The sequence below is a fragment of the Phaenicophaeus curvirostris genome, chromosome 2, assembly GCF_032191515.1.
Source record: "Phaenicophaeus curvirostris isolate KB17595 chromosome 2, BPBGC_Pcur_1.0, whole genome shotgun sequence".
Lineage (NCBI taxonomy): Eukaryota > Metazoa > Chordata > Aves > Cuculiformes > Cuculidae > Phaenicophaeus > Phaenicophaeus curvirostris.
In genome coordinates, this window is record NC_091393.1 from 78,041,089 (window position 1) to 78,060,425 (window position 19,337).

The following is a 19,337-nucleotide window of genomic DNA, read 5'->3' on the forward strand; positions in this document are numbered from 1 at the left end:
TACAATTATTTTGCGTTAGTTGGATGTCTCTCAGACTATGTGTTCAAAGCTTACAGGCATTGACACTAGATGCATCTAGCAAGATGGCATTCTGACAGAAAATTTGATCAGATACCTCAATGAAAGGCATTTTTAGTGTTAAAATAGGGGTTTCTTCTAGATCAATTTTTTTTCTTATCTGTTGTCATGAAAATTGGAATGCAAGCTAAAGCTGTAGGAAGCCACAATGCTCTTCCTCTCCTTGGCATCTTTAAGGGATGCCCTTGCTCTTGTCCTTTTCCACAGACAACCACCCGTTCTCCTTGTACACCCTGACCATCCCTTCACCATTTCATTTGCTGAAAGCTGGGACAGGGTGCAAGGAAAGAAGACCTCTGTGGTGAGGGCAGAGAGCAAAGTGAATGTGGTGAATTTAGGGAGCTTTCAGGAGAGGAGTAACTCTCCAACAGGTATGATGTATGGTGGAGTCAGGGATGTAAAATACACAAACAGTTTGTTAGCAACATTTCCATGTTTCCAAATGAAATACTTGTGAAGTTTTCTTTCCATAAGCAAACAAAACAACTGTTATGGACAATATTCAGCCTGATTCTTGACAGAAACAGATGTTGCAACATTAGAATTTCCCATGGGACAGATATTCCAGGGTTTGTTCAGTTTTAAACATGGCTAGAAAATAAAACAGAATTGATGTATGGCTGTCTTCTTCATAACCATTGCAGAGGCAGGTGGTTAAAGGATGTGCTAGACAGATGTTACATGCTGCTGCAATGACTATGAGACCAGTTAGTGTGGATGGATTTTTTTTTTTAAATAGTTTTGGAACATTTTCCTCATTCTGTTTAAGGGGGAATCAATTACTTTATGGTTCTATCCCATCATACAGCAGATTAAAGCTTGTTTTGGGTAAACTGAGGCACTAGTTTGAGAATTTCCCCAACATGTTATCTCTTGTTTGGGAAAATGTGACCTGCTTTGAAAAGCAATACAGAGCTCTTTTTAGTATATGCCGCCCTGTCCTCAACAAGCTTAACCATGTCTAGACAGAAGAGAAGAAAATGACAGAAGCCAGGAAAACACTCTGATTTGAAGACTCTTGAGGATCATGTTCTTAGGGACTTTCTCTAAGTTGGAAGAAGGGTTCTGCTTCTATTGCTTTTCCTGGACTCCCTTTCCTTCTTATAAAAACATCAACAGCTTCTGGACTGAAATTAAGTGAAGAGGAGTAGAACAGAATTTAACCTAATGCAGGCTTATATAGTTTCACTAACTGATGGACATGAGGCACAGTAAGCATGTTTATCCAGCCTTTACTGAGTAATGGTCAAGGGCTCAATGTCCCAATGGAGATCCATGAAAGGTGGTGTCCCTAAGGGGTCCATACTTGGACCAGTGCTCTTTAATATTTTCATTGGTGATGTAGACAGTGAGATTGAGTTCACCCTCAGCAAGTTTGCAGGTAATACCAAGCTGACTGGTGCAGCTGTCACACCAGAAGAACGGGATGTTATCCAGAAGGACCTGGACAAGCCGGAGAGGTAGGCCTGTGTGAACCTCATGAGGTTCATCAAGGTAAAGTACAAGGTCCTCCACCTGAGTTTGGGCAAATCCGTGGTTTCAGTACAGGATTGGGGATGACGCAATTGAAAGCAGCCCTGTGGAAAAGGACTTGGGGATGCTGATTGATGAGAAGCTAGGCATGATCTGGCAATGTGTGCTTGGACCCCAGAAAGCCAACTGTATCCTGGGGTGCAACAAAAGAAGTGCAGCCAGCAGGTCCACAGCAGGTCCACCTCCAAGGGAGGTGATTCTCCCCCTCTACTCTGTGAGACCTCGTGTGGGGCATTGTGTCCAGTTATGGAATACCCAACATTGATGGATATGGAACTGTTGGAACAGATCCAGGGAAGGGCCACAAAGACTATCAGAGGGCTGGAACATCTCTTCTATGAGGACAGGCTGAGACAGTTGGGGTTGCTCAGCCTGGAGAAAAGAAGGCTCAGGGGAGACCTTATAGTTGCCCCGAAGGGGGCCTGCAAGAAAGCTGGAGAGGGAGATTTTACAAGGGCATGTAGTAATAGGATGAGGCAGAATGGCTTTAAATTGGAAGGGGGAAGATTAAGATTAGATATTAGGAAGAAATTCTTCACAATGAAGGTGATGAGGCACTGGAACAGGTTGCCCAGGGAAGTTGTGGATGCTCCCTCCCTGGAGGTGTTCAACACCAGGTTGGATGGGGCCTTAAGCAACCTGATATAGTGGGACGTGTCCCTGCTAGATGATCTTTAAGTTCCCTTCCAACCCAAAACAGTCTATGATTCTATGATTTGTATATGGAAATTGTCCAGCAAACTGTCATGAGGTAGGTCACCATGATGACTATTAAAGCTGGAGGCTTCTTAGCACTGTGCACCTCTAAGGTCACAATTTGGCACCTTGAGCTAGAGTGTGATCCTGATGAAGTTCATAGTAAATGCAGGTTCCCAAATGTTTCATCAAAGCCCTGGCCTTGTTACTGTGACTAGCTGCATCCAAGGGGTGCCGAAAATAAGAAAGAAGAAAATTGTCTACAATGCACAGTCCCACATACACACAGTGAAAGCAATGAGACAGCAAATAGTCTTAGAAGACTTTCCTCAGTAGTACCTTCAATAGTTGAACCACATCTAGTGACTCTAAATGAACACCAAACAATGGAAAAGTGGAATTTGCAATAGTCACTACAAGGTTATATGGATTTGGAGAGGAAGCTGTAGGACTTTAAGGGAGCTAGGCACTGCTGCAAAAAACATACCTTACAATTCCACATTACAGCAACATAAATCTTAAATTTGTGCATGTTAATCGGGCCAAGGAGCAGCCCTCTTTGCTTGCTTCACTGTGCTACTCCTTGTTATCTTTGTGTTTTTCAAGCAAGACCAGACAGCTTTGATTCCATTCACCTGTAACCTCTAGTTCAGCACCTCCGTGACTACCTAAACCTTTGTCTACAGTACAGCTAGCAACAGGAGCAAGACTTATATACTGAAAACTAAGCCTCCTAAGGAAAAGGGATTTTTGTTGTTGTTGCTGCTTGAAGATACAAAGGCTAAATTCAAAAACCTTTATACTTAATAGGTAAAATGTATCCTTTAAAGGCGTTAATATGAAGGTTCAAATCACCCTTCTAGGGATAAAAGGGAAGAAACACAGAAAGACAAGCCAGTTTCAAGCCATTTACCTTCATTACTCCTCCCCTATTGTCAAACCTTGGCAAAGCTGCCAAATCCTCCCCATGGCACTCCCAGGCTGCGAACCTCTGCATGCAGTGGAAAGAAGAGTAAATATCAGGCTGGTTATCCATCCTTGCTCCAGAGCAATCAGGCTGAAAGTCTGCCTCTACATACTCAAATTAAGAAGATTCAAGTTCACTTGGAAATTGATGCTGCAAAGCCACAACACAATGTGTGGGAAGACTCAGTGATCACTGTTATGTATCTTTCTCATTCGGCAGCAGCCTTCTAGAGAAGGGGTGCTGACATCCCCCATCCTCCAACCACTGGCAGAAGGACTGATTCATCAAGCCTGACTCTCTGAGGCAATCTGCCAAGTGACAGAGCTGCTGGTGGGGCGCCTTGATGCTGTCAGCTGCCCATATGTCTATCGGGCAGCTTCTGCCTGTGCAATCCCTACTCTGAGAGCAATTCAGAGTAGTTTGGAATATCTACATAAGAATCAATTCCACAACCCAATCCAAGCCAAACAAATAAACAATTAGACAAAACAAAAAAAACCAAAAAAATAAAAGACAGCTAACAGCTCTTTTATTTATTTTCTTGTCAAAATGAAGTAAATTATGAGGTAATAAATATATTACAACATGTAAACCTATGCATATTTGAAGGAATGCAAGGGAAAGGGAAGGGAGGACAGATGGGCAAATTCAGCACATATTCATACTTAATGCTGGCTGTCTCAAACTGTTCTCCTCTGCAAATAAACTAATCTATAAACCAGGAGCAGCTGAACAGAAAGCAGCTACAGTGTAGTCTTACTTTACCTTCTACAGGCATTTTTTTGGCCACATTAAAGCACAGCTGCAGCCTGTAGCTCTTTTTGATCTGAGGATGCCAGGCTTGGTATCTTTCCCTTGCCTAGCACCAATGCAGCCCTTCCTCTGCTGTGGCATACAGCTGATTTTACTTCCACTCTACAGTGAAAGGAAGATGAAGGCAATTCCCATTTCCTTTCTAGGCAGTCTCAGTTTGTGGGATTCTTGTCAAATGCTCTGGGACCTAATATGATCATGCTGTGACTCTGAGACATCAGCAGGGCTGTCACAATAAGGCAGATCAGCCTGCTGGCTAGGCTGCTTTTTCTCTGCTATGATAATAATTTTAAACATAGAAATTTCTCAATGGCATTATAGTTTCAAGTTTTCTTTTGATGGCAGTGCTAGCCTATTATCCTCTGCTAGGACTGGATTACCTTTGTTCTTGGCCCTATTACAGATTATTATGGATTATGGGACATGTCTGCACTGCTCTCATATTAGACTGTAAACCAAGACACATTTGGGGAAAAAGGTTAATATGACAACAAAATAACCTGTATTGTGTTTTCAAAGACATCCATTACCTCACATTTTCATTCTTTACCACTGAATGCTTGAGCTACATTTCTCCTGTGCCATTTAAGAACAAAGAAAGGATAAATGACTTCCTGGTAGCACAAGCTTTCCTTGAAAAATGACAAGTACAACACTCAAAAAATTACATGGAGTATGAATCTACCTCAAGTTTTAAGTTCCTCATCTTGTCTGAAATCATCCTCTTTCATCCTTCCCTGACCAGAGAATTAACACAAAGACTACTCACTATCAACATTCCAATTACAGCCTCAAAATAGGTTTAAATAAGAAACAAATGTCATCATCACCTTGTACTGAATCTCCTGAAAAGAATTATATTTGCCCCTTCTGTGCTCATATTTTTTTACTCAGAAAATCTGCCTAAGTAAATCCAAAACATAAGCAGACTTTTAAGAGATAAAGCTAATGAAGACCTACTCTATAATTTTAGTCTAGTGTGTTCTTTATTTTCCCAGTGCTGTGTCTTTTTCAGTTCTATATTTTTCAAATGATGAGTCTTAATTAATTTCTCTAAGGAAACAAGATGTACCATTGCTATCATATGTTAGAGTTTACCATTGAAATCATTGTACAAAATACAGCTTTTCTGAAAACAAACTGATTATACATACAGAAAGCCTGGTATGAAAGAGAGAGGATATGACAGAAAATTCAGAACGAGCAATTAGATAGCTGAGTCTGCAACTATGGCAGCGAAATAAGGCACAAAGTTTTGGCTGTGTTTGTAGTTTTGAGTTATTCTCCCCTTGCCTTCCTCCTTGTCCTGTCCTGGGTGTTTGATAGATAAAATAGCCCTACATAAAAAATTAAACATAATTTCTTGCACAAACCCCAAAACAAATTCCACAGTCAGAACTCAATGGGTCAGTGCAGGAGAGATAAGGAGTATTAGGAGTCTGCAGCATGAGGAGCAGGTGCCCTCTTCCAAGAACTTTTTATTAAAAACCTAAAACCAAGACAACTTTGAAAAGGGTAAAAAGGTTTCCTGTGACTTCAGAGGGGGGCTGGAAGGGGTAGGGTGCCAGATGGCTGGGGAGGCAGGAGCTGTCAAGGCACCGTGTCTCACCTACCCACAGCATGGAGCCTGCGCATGAGCAAGTGGGAGCTAAGTTATGTAGAATGATCTCAAACTGGCAAGGCAAATTTTAGGAACTCGATATGTTTTAGGAATGCTATACACGTTCAAGATTTGCTTTTTCTTTTTTATAACTCTCTTGTAAAACACCTGTGGATAGAAATAGATTATTCTCTCTTTGAAGTAGGTAGTTTTCAGCCACTGATTTTACTGGAGGTTCACCACTCTTGAAGGAGGTTTCTTAGCAGCTTGGACATTACCTGGACTGCTGGTGTCCCAGCTGAAATAAATAGTGAAGTTAGAGGAGGGAGAAATTCTCAGATACAGATTTAGAAAGTCTAGGAGTAGACATCAAGCTTTGTGGTAATTGTTGCTTTTTCCTAAAATGATCCAGACATCAGTATCTGTGACCAAAAATGATGAAGGGTTTAGAGTGAATCTCTGATACCACCTGGAACTCAATAGGTCAGTACAAGTGAGACATGGAGTGTTGGAAACCTGCTGCAGGCACCATCTGGACAAATGAAATCTAAGACATCAAACGGAGCATCTAGATCTCTTAAATGCATAGTACATATACAAGCTATGGAGGAAATCAAGCCTCACTGTTTTCACTGTTCCTTTAGGGAGATGACAAACCTCTGTTGTATAGGTACATTCCTACAGTGAAGCCCTGGTCTGAGTTTGATACTATCGAAGATGCCTCTCCCAAGTCAGATTTATAACCATATTTAACAAGAGTAACAACACCAGGAGTACTGTATTTTCTCTTCAAATCATGATATTATCAGAGGAAATTATCAGATTTGAAATGCGATGAAGGACTTTATTAGGAACAGATTGAAAGCTAAATCAAGATTACTTCCAGCTGTGATTCTGTAGGCATGTTGTTTCTTCCACTGGCTTACCAACTTACCTTGAGCAAAACACTTAACCTTGTTCTCCCTCCATCTGCCTCTCTAGAAAAAAGCAGTAATCCCTAAAATGCAAGATTTTCAGGCTGAACCGAAAATCTTCAGAGTCAATGGTGTCTAGTAATTTCTGAGGGCTTTGAGTCAAGCCTTCTGTCAAACATTTGATCAGTTAACACTCAGTGCTAACTACTATTACTATGCATGACTCCAAATAAAATTGGAGGTTGTTACTATTAAACAATTGGCAAATGGCAACAGTTTGGGGGTTTTGTTTTTTATTTTTTTATTTTCACTGAGCAGCACATGAACTGCTATAAGTCTACCCTAGATTTAAAACAGGAAAGAGAGTGATGACCATGCAGTTGCATGCTGGTGGCTTCTTAATATTCAGGAATAGTATGAATATGAATATGTTAGAACTTTTCATTCAGACATCAAACTGTTGATTCATCTGAAGCTTAAAAATCTTATTTCAATAGTTCTTTGTGGCATCAGATGTGTAGCTTGTTATTGCAACGACGAGTCAGGATAGCTCCTGGCACTTGGGTTCAGAGCAGCTGAGCGAGGGGTTGTGGCAGATGTTATGGGCAAGCATTAGCTGATCCTAAATTCCCCTCAAGTAAAAATGCTGGGCCTTTGATGAACTAAGTAAATAATTAGCAGCAGAGATTAAATAGAAGTACTGCTGTCTTATTTCCGAAAACTGGATTCTGACTTCTTTTTCACCCTGTGCAACACTCTTGGCTGTGGCAGAGTTATGTCCCAGCAGCACAACAGAGGTTGAGATGAGAATCAGGCTCTTTGCCTTTGTATTCAGCTCCTGAGGCCAAGCTCAAGGGTAGAGCTGTAGTATAAAACCTCTCCACATACCTTACTAAATGTAATTTGACAGCTGTTAAACTTTGAAGGAAATGGGAAGGCATCCAAGCTGGCAAAAGATGCTGTCTTGTCCTTCTCTTCCTGCTCTTTTCACTCTACTGGGGCACTACAAAGTGTGCAGCAGTAATGTAAGTGCCCTCTCATATGCCCTCACATGTGTCTCACCTGCCTAAAAGGACATATCTCCTACAGGGATAAGTGACTGCTTAGTATTTTACTTTCTGTAGCAGTTATCACATAAGAAAATATTGGTCTGAATAGCATCTACATGGTCCACCTCTGCTCATCATGAACTGGATTGGCTCTGACCAATTGATTTCTCACCAGCTCCTGTACAAGCATCAGGTGGATGCCAATTTGTCACAACAATCACTAATGACTTTAGTGACTTATTTTGTCAAATTTTTATTACATTTATGTTAATTTCATATTTTATATTTCTATTTTTCACTTCATTATCTAGAAATACATGTAATTTTTCTCATTTTCACTGGATTTTCTTTCTTATTCTTCAGAGATTTCTCATAGTGCAAGATAAGGGAAGAAAATAAAACCAAACACACACAAGCAAGCAAACAAATAAAAAAAACCCCACCCTAAAACAACACATGTCCCTGTACTTGTCCAGCAAAAGAGACAAAACACAAATAAAAGACTAGATGAAAATTTTTACAGCAGATGCAGATAGAACCTCATAGTCCCAGAATACATGGTTCCATGAAGCAGCTTCCTCATTACATCTGGTGCCTTTCAGCAAGCCTGCACTTGCTTGGGGTCCTCTAGAAGTCAATACGCAGTATTGTTGCAAACTAATTTTAAATGACCTGAAGTGCCAAAAATCCATGTCAAACTTTCCCCTGCTCTGCTTATTTAAATTTCGCTTCCCTTTGGGACTGTGACTTTACTTTTTTTATTTTTATACAGTTGCTGTCTCAATCTGTCAAATACAAATATATGTAAACATGATGGTTAATGATTTCCTGCAATGTCTTCCCTTCCAATGGTTATTCTATTCAATGCTTAAATATGCAAATATTTTGACCAATCAAGGTTTGTGTCCTGGATGCAATGCAACTGGAATAGCTCAGCTCATGTGTTGGGGCTGAGGAGGGCTTTTTCCACCAGCTCTGTGCCACAGAGGGAGATCAGTGCCTAACCATATTGGAGATGGAACTGAAAAAGTAGAAAAGTGATAAACATTTACCTGTTAGACTTATTTTGTATGAACCTACTGCCCAAATCACAAGTAAGGATAGATGTTCTGGTCTTGCAGAATAAATTAATCCTCTGCCTTTTCTAAAATTAGCAGAACTGTGTATTTCTAACTTTCCTCACAGCGAAAAAAATGCAATTACACTTTAGTACAGCATCAGGCTGTTGAGATTATTTGCCCCAACAGCAACAGGGTAGGGCTGTCTCTGTTTTCAGTCTTTAGCTGACAGACCTGCACACAACAGGCTTTTGTGGCGAGAACCTTTAAAAAGCTAGGCAGAGGCATCCTGTTTGATACGAGTGATGTTCAGTGTGGCACTGCTGTTTGAGAGAACATCCTTATGCAGCTAAGATATTTCTGAAGTTTACAGCACCTTAGTCATTAAATATTTTCTTATTCATGTGCAATTGACTAGAAGAATGCCTGGTTATGTTTATTCCAATACTGGAAATTCAAATTCAGTTAATTACTTCCTACCTAGATTACAGTATATGTAAGTGCAAATGATGAAGTTACATTTTGCTCATAAAATGGAGTTGCATTATCACCTGACTGACAAACTGCAGCTAATATTTAACTGAGAGGTGACAGGATAGCATGGGTTGGTGGAGCAATATCTCTTCAGCCAGTATGTAAAGAGCTTGCAATGAAAAGAGCTGTGTAAATGTAAATCACTATTAGATTGTTTAAGGAATCAAATCCACAGAACCATTGTTTAAATAGATTGGAGATGTGGAGCCATCTATTCATATTTTAATGCTTAGACTGCCTGCTACATAAAATATATATGGAAAAAATAAGCTTTCACAAATATATACTCTTTGTTCCAATGCTGAATTTATAAACTGTAGGGAGACTATAGCGCTACAGTAATTCCTAATTTGTACAGTTGTTTTCATCACTCTTACTATGTAATATCACAAAATAAAATAAGGCTAAATATTTCATAAATCTGTAGCAGTGCTGCAATTCAGATGTTCATTTTTAAGTGGCTGCATCATTGCTCTAATTCAAAACACAGCCAGCAGGCTCAGTATGACCTGTGAAGTTCTACAAAAGACTTCTAAATTTATTCATCATTTGAAATAGTGGTGAATTTATGTATTACACCAATGCCTGAGGGCCAAAATTGAGATTTGGTCCCACATTGTGTAGGATGCTCTATACATAAAAAACCCATAATCTCTGTTTCCAGATGCTGTACTTGAATATAAGCATTGCAGTTATTTAATGCTCCATCTTAATCATTCATGAGTATCCTCGTTGCTGCAGACCACACAATGACTTCAAAGCAACAGTCTACCTAGTCATTTATGTGGGCTCCTGATTCTACAATATATTCTAATGTGTTTATATCTATAAGCCAAGGCAGTGCTGTTACCTCAGGCTACAGATGGGAAACTGAGGCCCAAAGATACTATTTTCCTGAATTTTATATTTCAGTTCAAACCCTTATTCAAAATGAATTAGGTATGCCAGTGTATAAAGTTGTACTGCTCATAGATCTGAAGATCTTAAAAATCTAAAACACTTAAGAAAGGGGAGATTAGTTTTAGAAAAATGTACCCTTTAAGTTTCCTAGGAGCAGGTAGAATTTTTATGATAGAGCAGGTCTCCTAGTGATTGCTCCTTTAAACCTGACTGAAAGGACAGACATTGTTTTGCAGTCCTCTGGCCTTCTTCCATCCCTTTCTCTGTTGCCCATTGGTTACTCTTCCTGCATGTTTTTCCTTTGAATAATAAGTGATTTTCAGTTGTGCATTTTGTAACAAACTTCTGGTCTTTGCTGAAAGTGACGGGTGCAATAAACATTTACTGTCACTGGTATGTGTTTAAGGGTGACTTATATTACAGAAAAGAATGAAAGAATGGAAGAATTGCTACAATGAAACCTATTTAAATGCCTAGGCATACCCAAATTCACTTGACTCTGACTTTTACAAACTGATTTGTACTTTTCTAGAGGCACAGTTACAAATGCCTTTTCTTTGGTGATTAGTTCACAGTGTCAAAAGAAGTGCCCACCTGAGAAGCACTCAGGATTTCAGAATCACAGAATGGCTGAGGTTAGAAGGAATCTCTGGATGTCATCCAATCCCTCTGGTCAAGCAGGGTCACCTAGACCAAACTGGCCAGGACCATGTTCGGATGGCTCTTGAATATCTCTTGAATGGAGACTTCACCACTTCTCTAGGCCATCTGTACCAGTTATCAGTCACCATCATAGTAAAAAAAGTATTACCTGATAGAACCATAGAATCACAGAGACAGAATCATTTGGGTTGGAAGGGTCGTTCAATGTAATCTTTTTCCAATACCCTTGCCATGGACAGGGACATCTTCCACTAGATCAGATTGCTCAAAGCTTCATCCAACCCATCCTTGAACACTTGTAGGGATGGGGTATGTGCAATTTCTTTCATCAGCTTGTTCTAGTGCCTCACCAAATACACAGTAAAAAAATTTATAATATCTAATCTGAATCACCCCTCTTTCAGATTAAAATTGTTACCACTGATCCTGGTCTAATAGCTACTCCTTACAATGTTGCTGACATCAGCAAAATTGCAAAAGATACATTTTGTGCTGTCATACAGGTTTGTAATGAAAATATTAAATAGGATCAGATGTTAAATAGGTTGTGGGCTAGGGAATCTTGGAGTATACTGCTAGTTACTCGTCTCCAGCTAGACTTCATACCATTGATCACAACCCTTCTGGCTTAGCCTTTGGCTAATTTAAAATCCATCTCACTAGTCATCCAGCCCATATTTCATCAGCTTCCCTGCATGGATCTTCTAAGAAAGTGTTACAAGCCTTAGTGAAGTCAAGGTAGAAATCTGCTGCTCTTGCCTTTTCTATCAACTGAATTATTTCATTGTAAATGTTTATCAGATTTGTCAAACATGACTTCGTCAATCCACACCGATGTCTCTCAGTCAAGCCTTGTTCATCATGTTCCTGGAAATAGTTTCCAGGATTGGTTGTTCCATCTCTTTCCTAGGGACTGAGGTAAAGCTGACTGTCTTGTAGTTTCCTGGGACCTCCTTCTCACCTCTTTTGAAGACAGGAGTGATATTTGCTTTCCTCCAGTCCTCAGGTATCTTTCCCAAATGCTATGATTGTTCAAAGTTAATGGCCTTACACTGACATCAAGACGGATCCTTGGCACTCATGGGTGCACCTATCTGTGCCCACGTATATCTAATTTGCTAGATTGGGGCAGCATGAATCATGACTATGTGTGCCAGTGAAAAGACCTTATTACATGACAGTGGTTTAAAAAAATAACTTGCAGTTTTCAGTTAATTGCCACTTCAAAAAGGCTTCCTCTTATGACCTTTGTGTATGAACAGGAGATGTAGGCAGCAATCTATTATATTTTCTGTGACATCTACTAGACATGACATGACCAACAATTTCCATTTTCTCCATCCAAAGAAATATGTGTTTGAAAGGCACAAAGATAAAAAAGGCAGTAAAGGAGATTGAATGGGAAAGAAAGGTAAGAATGAGTAAGGAACATAAATCAGAAAAGGGGAAAAATTTAAAACGAGAAAAAAAAAGAACAAACAAGAAAAGGAAGTCAAAACCACCCCCCAACATACCAAAAAGAAAAACAAGATTTCCTCTCACTCTGCCTAGAAAGGACAGACTCCTGGTTCTGTTCCAGGTGAAACAAAATAGTTACCTTGACAGTAGGATTACTAAAACCAGTGCAAGAGCAAGTCAGAAAGAGAGAGAAAGAGCTAATTTGGAGCACAAATCGATCAGTGAAGCAAAGGTGTTTGCCTGTGTATTACACAACTCCAGCACAGGCCACTGTTGTAGGATCTTTTTCAATATGATCACAGGCCAAGTCAGAAGAAGGAAGCACTGAGATACTAAGAGCTAAGTGCATGGTCCACTAAAGATGGTATGTTCCCTTCTGACAATAATGTGAAAAAGATAATATAGCATGTCACCCCTGAGCAGCCTCAGGTTACAGATTTGGTTCCAAAGTTGAGGTAGTCATAGTCTTTGCAAGCTGACATTGACCAAGGTGCCTCTTTGAGACATTTGCACAAGCTATCACTCTCTTCCCTTCACCTTCTCAATCTGGGAAGACATGTGGAACAGAGTGCTGATCCAGGACTATGCTCATTAAAAACATGCATCCTGAATCCACTGAAAGATATAAAACACTTCATCAATGGCTCTGAGAAGGGAAGGTCATGTGGAAGAAAACAACAGTCCTCGTGCTAATCCTCATTATGATTGCACTGATGTAAAGTCAGACTTCAGATGATGATACCATTTCAGCTCAGTGAAATCAGGAAACTCAACAGACTCTTCCACTGTGAGTACAAAGTTCATCAGAAATTCTTAGCAGAAAATGCAGCAAAAGTTTGTCTTTTGTGCATACGCTTCTTACTAGTGAGGAAGGATTCCTTCAAGCTGAGCTCAGTCAGCGCGCCTCAGTCCTAGAATACTGATATATCTTAACATATACTAAGTGCCCGTCATTTTAGCAGCTAAGCAATATTGCATCCCATTTAGCACATACACAAAATTTTATAGAGCAGAGCACTGTAGAAATCTATTTCCCTTAGGTTTTTCTACATGTTCACTGCAGTGACATGCATCTGACCAATTAAAGCAAAACAGCTTTAGTTAATTAACTCTAAGGGACCAAGTGGTTCCCTGGCTGTAAGTCATAAGAGCTGGTTTTGATATTATGAGTGCCACTGATTAACTCTCAGACACTGAACAATTCACTTCATCTTTCTATGCTTCATTTTTCCCTGGTGCAAAATGTAGCTAAATAAAATTTGTTTTCTTTTGTGAAGTGCTTTTGAGAGCTGTGAATGAAAAGAGCTATGTATCATCAGTACATACTCAAAAAGGCCTGATGGGAGATTTATGGAAACAGCACTGTCCTTCCTGTTCTTCTGGAAAATTGAGCAACAACCAAGTAAAGCAACAAAGGGCCAAAATCTCACTGAGAAGCAGTAATGGGAACAGGATAACAATTTAGAGTTGCCTGACACCTTGACAGCCACTTGTCTCTTCAGACCAAGCTGACAAGACAACACCTTTCTCTCATTTCTGCCCACGGTACCCAATTCTCAGTCTTCCAGCTACTGGATTGCATGTCTCCCCTTCAGTGTTGTTTTTTTTATTATCCTGGCCATCCTTCTTCACAGCAAATCAACACATCAATCACCTCCAACAATTTACAACCTCCACTAACATCTCTTTCTGGATGCGGGGATATTCTAATCCATTGGGCCAAATTCATTATACAACTCTACATGTCTTTTGGAGTATTTTATCAGAATCCTGCTGGGCTGAAGATCTTAAATACTGTGGAGTTTTTGTCAAAAGCTTTGCCTCAAGAAAAAAAATTACACTAGCATATTGTCTTTGATTCTATTCCTATTACTTTATTATTGCTTAGTTTTATCTTATCCTTTCATTCTCCTTAACTCCACACAGTTGCAAGTCCCAAAGCTAGCACACCAGTTCCACAGTACATTAGCCTGAGCAAGGCAAGTAATTTGCACCTTCAAATTGATTTGATTATTTCAACATGTTTTTATAATTGAGCAATGGATATGAACAGAACTAAATTTCCTCAGTCTTTTTTTCAGTATTTGAACATCCTTTTTAAAATAAAATAAAAATATTTCTTTGGACTTGCTAGTCAGTATTCCTACTTTTGGCTGATTGATTAAGTCTGGAGTAGCTAAATAAGTCACTATTTTTTTTCTGCTCTACAACTGTTAAAGTATTTCTGACACAAAATTTTGTCCATGTCAACTAAGATTCAGTTCTGAAAAAAACTTAAGATTAGACTATATCACAGGGGAAGAGCGAGTGACAAACATCACATAAGGATTTATTACCTCTCATTTTGACTTTCTCATATTAAAAAAAAAATCACACTATGGTAAAGGAGGAAATAGCAAGGTCTGTTCTGGGATCTGGGGGCTGAGCACTGTGATTTGACTGGTGCCTCATGTCTCACTGCAGGACAGAGTAGTGTGCAGACCAGCAGATAAAAACTCCAAGCCTCCTGTAGAAATCAATGGCTTTGACTACATTTTGACTAGAATTTTTTCTAAAATTAGAGTAAAAACCTAAATCCTATTATTCCTCTACCAGATCCAGGTTTTCTTCACTAGTTTCAGGATGCCTGTAAATTATAGGAGTTTGCATTTGGTTCTACTTTGGCCTGAGATTCTGAGTTCTCCTGGTAGGTCACATACATACAAAGACAGACTTCAGTTCATCACATCTGATACAGTTGCCTCTGTAATAAAAAGGCAGGAAAGAGTCGTTTCTAGGAATTCATTGTTAGCAGGAACAAACCACAAAAAAGAAGCAACACTGTTTTTCTGTACTGTTAAGCAATTTCCTACTCATTTTTAGTGTCTAATATTTATTGCTTCTTTCTTACTGTTAGGGTCTCTGCAAAAGCAACTCCTGCTTTACATCATTACAAGTTGGAGTTGTTGTAGTACTGAAGGAGTGTAATGAAAGTTCTGGGCTTGATTTTGAAATTACCTCTATGTCTTCTTGCATTTAATATGATATAAAACATTAAATACTCCAAAGCTGTCAGCCATTACAATTACGTAAAACAGATGTTAGTGAAGTAAGAAATTAGCTTTATTACATAGGTGAAAAAAATCTCTTGCAAGCAACCCTGAATCTTGACTTGCAGAATAACTAGAGCCTGTGTTATGGGTAGACAGCACAAACTTCCTCCCACGTCGCTTCCTCTCTTAGTAGTATGTTTCAATCCCACCTACAGGAGGTGGAAACGGAAACGTCTGACTTTGAGTCGTTCGAGCTTTTCTTTCTTTGTTAAGCCTAGTAAGGAGGCTACCAACTGTGGTACTATTTTCTCCTAAATTGGAAATTTTACTGAAAACAACTCTTGTTAGAGAATGAATGCTATAGGGTTTTGCAATGTGTGACAGATAGAAAAGTGATGAACAAATCAACAGATGACCTGGCAAACACAATACAAATTTATTGGACACTGCTAATACGAGTGGTGGCAGTGGCTATGTTACCTCAGTTCAAAGTCTTATCAGTGATTTAAGAGTAAAAAACTTCATATCCTGCTCTCCTAACCCTGCCATCATCAGAGGACAAAATAGCAATTGTGTTTACCTGTAGATCAAGACTTCATCATCTGAGCAATTATACTGAAGCTGATACATTTTTACCCGAGGGGCTGACTTGCTCACTGTCCACTTCACCAAAGCTGAGGTAGTAGTCACCTCTGACACCAGGACAGCCCTTTCTGGTGGGCCTTTTGTTTCTCCACGATTAGACTTGCTGGAGCTTGTGATATCTGAGAGCCTTGATTTTGGTGGGGCTGCTCGGCCTGTGCCATTGCTGAGATGGGGTAGCTGAACAATTGAAAGCTCAATCGTTGCAGTGGACTCTCCAGCAGCATTGGCTGCTATGCATGTGAAAGTCCCATAATCCTTGGAGGTGGTGATGAGGATATCTAAGGTGCCATTGTCATAGACAGCTGTCCTCGAAGAGTTCCCGATAAGACGGTCATCGGGGGCCACCCAATGAATGATGGGTGTGGGATCCCCGATGGCTTTGCATTTCAAGGTAGCAGTTTGCCCTTCTAAAACCAGCAACTTATGGGTATGTTGTGTAATAAGGGGAGGCTCACAAACAAATTCTTCCTCCCGTACATACCAGAAATACCTTCCTTTTAGACCTGGAGGAGAAGCACAAGTTTCCATATCATCATCCCTGTCAAGTCGCCTTAACCACAGTAGCTCACAGTTGCAATGCAATGGGTTGCCTCCAAAGCTGAGAGACAAAGGTGGAGAAAATGGGGTAACGTCTAATGCAATTACTTGAGATCTGGCAAATATAGGGTCAGGGGGGAGCTTTTGAAGTCTGTTAGATGTCAGGTCCAATCTGGCCAATTTCTGAAGATCGGCAAACGTCCCTTCTGTAATATAATCTATCAGGTTATGATCCAAACTGAGCTGGTGCAAGTTTATCATCTTTCTTATGGATTCCCAAGGAATGCTTCGTAGGTTATTGTAGGAAAGATCTAAGTCTTCCAAAGTCAGCAAAAAATCCTCGAAGGCTTCGTCAGAGATGCTGCTTAGTTGGTTGTTGTTTAAAATCAAATGCTGAAGGTTAATTAAACCTCTCAAAATATCCTCCCCAATGTCAGGTAGCCTGTTGCTGTCCAAATGTAAAGATCGAAGGCTCTCCAAGTCAGTGAAAGAGTAGGGCTGAATGTAGCTGATGGTGTTCCTGGACAAAGTAAGGTCAACAAGTCCAGACATATTGGCAAAATCCTGTCGGCTGATATTAATAATAAAGTTGCCCCCAAGTCGGAGTTCAACAGTCCTTCGATCTATGTCTAGCGGTACAAACAGGAGACCCTTGGAGGGACACAAAGTCCCCAGAGACTCAGACAGGTTCTGACAAACGCAGTATTTGGGACAAGCGTTGACCATAACAGCCATTCCAAACACCAGGATGCTGCAGAGCAATTTTTCCATGGTAAATCACGCAACAGTACCTGCAAGAAATGAAAAGAGTTACAAGGCACATCAACAAATAGCTACCTTTCCTCTTATGATTTATCTTAGTATCTACCTCCAGAGAGACATCGCTGTGCCTCCTCTCAGGAGTCACACCTAAAGAAATCAGCACTCTGGGATGGGAAGGTTAAGTGTTACAGCAACACGTTTCTCCACATAATGCATTTCTTTCTTAAACAAAATCAAACCAAAACAAATGAACAAAAATCCCAACAAAAATCCCCAGTGAAATGTTTTTGGCTCCAAATCTGAATGGGATAAGAATTGTTAGAGCTTATCCACAGTAATAGTGTTTTGTGACTATCTGTTTCCTAGTTACATTTTTATAATTTTGGGGTATCTAGTAGAAGACAAATCCTGCTGTCAGATCGCATAGCTTACATAAAACCTTGAAAGATTTCATTTGGAATAGTGCCTGCTTCTTTGAGGGTGGAAGCTGTCTTTAATTACATACTGCTGCATAATAATGTAGAATTAGTCTTAGGGTTGAAAGAGCTGATTTTATGGATAAAAATAACTGCATATTTACCCTTCAGTAATGTGGTTAGTAATGACCATGTAATTATCTGGCCATTTTGGGGGCAATTCAGTTCACCTGCCTACCCATAATAAAATTCATGGTAGTTAGTATATGAAACAGACATCATTTGTGCAATCATCACCTGGATTCATCCTGGGCTCAACCAACCTATGGAAAGCATGGAAGTGTCTAGCTCCAATGAGAAGAGAAGCAGGGTAAACCTGTAATACCTCAGGCAAGTTTTCTGATGGACTCATGCTCTCACATTGCAATCTTTTCTGTTGTGACAATGCGATTCTCACCTGTGTCCATGGCCCCCTCTTGCATCCTGCCCCATTGTCTTCACACCATTATCTCCATTTTTTTTTCAGCTTGCATAAGCTTTTCTAGCTTAAGCTGTAAGGTATGTGTCTTTGAAAAATACGCAAAATGTATTTACAGGCTGACTCAGAGGGTTGATAGTATCTGGGAGAATTTGCAGCTCTGCTTCAGGTTTGTGAATATCTTCTTTCTTAGGCTCGTTTGCCTTCTTCCTACATGTGCAGGACACAGGTAAGCTTGTTGTCTTTCTGTACCTCCCTTGTCCAGACCCTGCTAACAGAAGGGCTGAGGAATGGGCAGATCATTACTTTTTAACCCTCATTCTCTCACTGAGGAAAAAGGTGGGTTGACAAAGAGCTATGTTTTTGTAAGGGGTCTCCCAGGATTGGTTTTTTTTATTTTGGCCAAGATGGTGTGTTCTAGACTCCAAGCCTCTCACTCATGACTGTAGCTACAGACACAATTCAGGCTATAATTTCCAGTGTGGCCATTTTGCCTTAATTTAACCTACATTATCCCACCATGTGACTTCACACCACTGTCCTTGGTACTTAGCCTACACCACAATTCTTCTCAATTTGTCAGGTAATCATACACTTAGCAGTTTTTGGCACTCATGTTTCAAGAGCAGTTATGGTACTGTAAGAGATGAGATACACTCATACTTCATCAATTGCCCATCCAGTTCCTAAGCATTGGATAGCACACTGTCACCTATGCCTAAGATGGCTCTCCTACTGCTGTATACATGATGGGATGAGATGCAGTGTCTCATAATGACTCCAATAATTAGCACTATGAGACCACTCGAACTTACCAAACATATGACACAAGAAATACATTTTACAAAAAGGTCACATTGCAGTTATTTACACTTCATCACTCAACTGAAATGAGTTACACAGATGTCTTATAATTAAGAGAAATTACAAAGGTCGGTTGTTAATCCCACAGTAATACACACTAAATGCAAAATGAAAACTATTGCATTGGTATTTTATTTTTTTTTAACTCTTTAAACAGGTCTTGCTCCCTGTGAAAGGAGCAAAAACTAGCGCCCTGTGTTTGGGGCTCTCTCCAAAGGTGGCCAGTTCAGCTCCTGGGTAAGGATGTTCAGTTTCTCCTCTATAGAATATGTGGGATGAGTCAGAAAGAAGGACCTGTAGAAATGCAAGATGTTATAAATGCTAACTATGTATAGTAAGT

The 19,337-nt window shown here is 39.9% G+C and overlaps 1 protein-coding gene across 1 annotated transcript in view; it reads right to left on the bottom strand.

Moving 5' to 3' along the window:
- LRFN2 (leucine rich repeat and fibronectin type III domain containing 2) overlaps window positions 1-19,337 on the bottom strand; it is a 158,391-nt gene that overhangs the window by 17,305 nt on the left and 121,749 nt on the right. Inside the window, exon 3 of the mRNA XM_069852544.1 lies at window positions 15,876-17,268. Within this exon, the coding sequence (XP_069708645.1) occupies window positions 15,876-17,248 (1,373 nt within the window). The 5' untranslated portion in view covers window positions 17,249-17,268. The remainder of the gene's footprint in view (window positions 1-15,875; window positions 17,269-19,337) is intronic.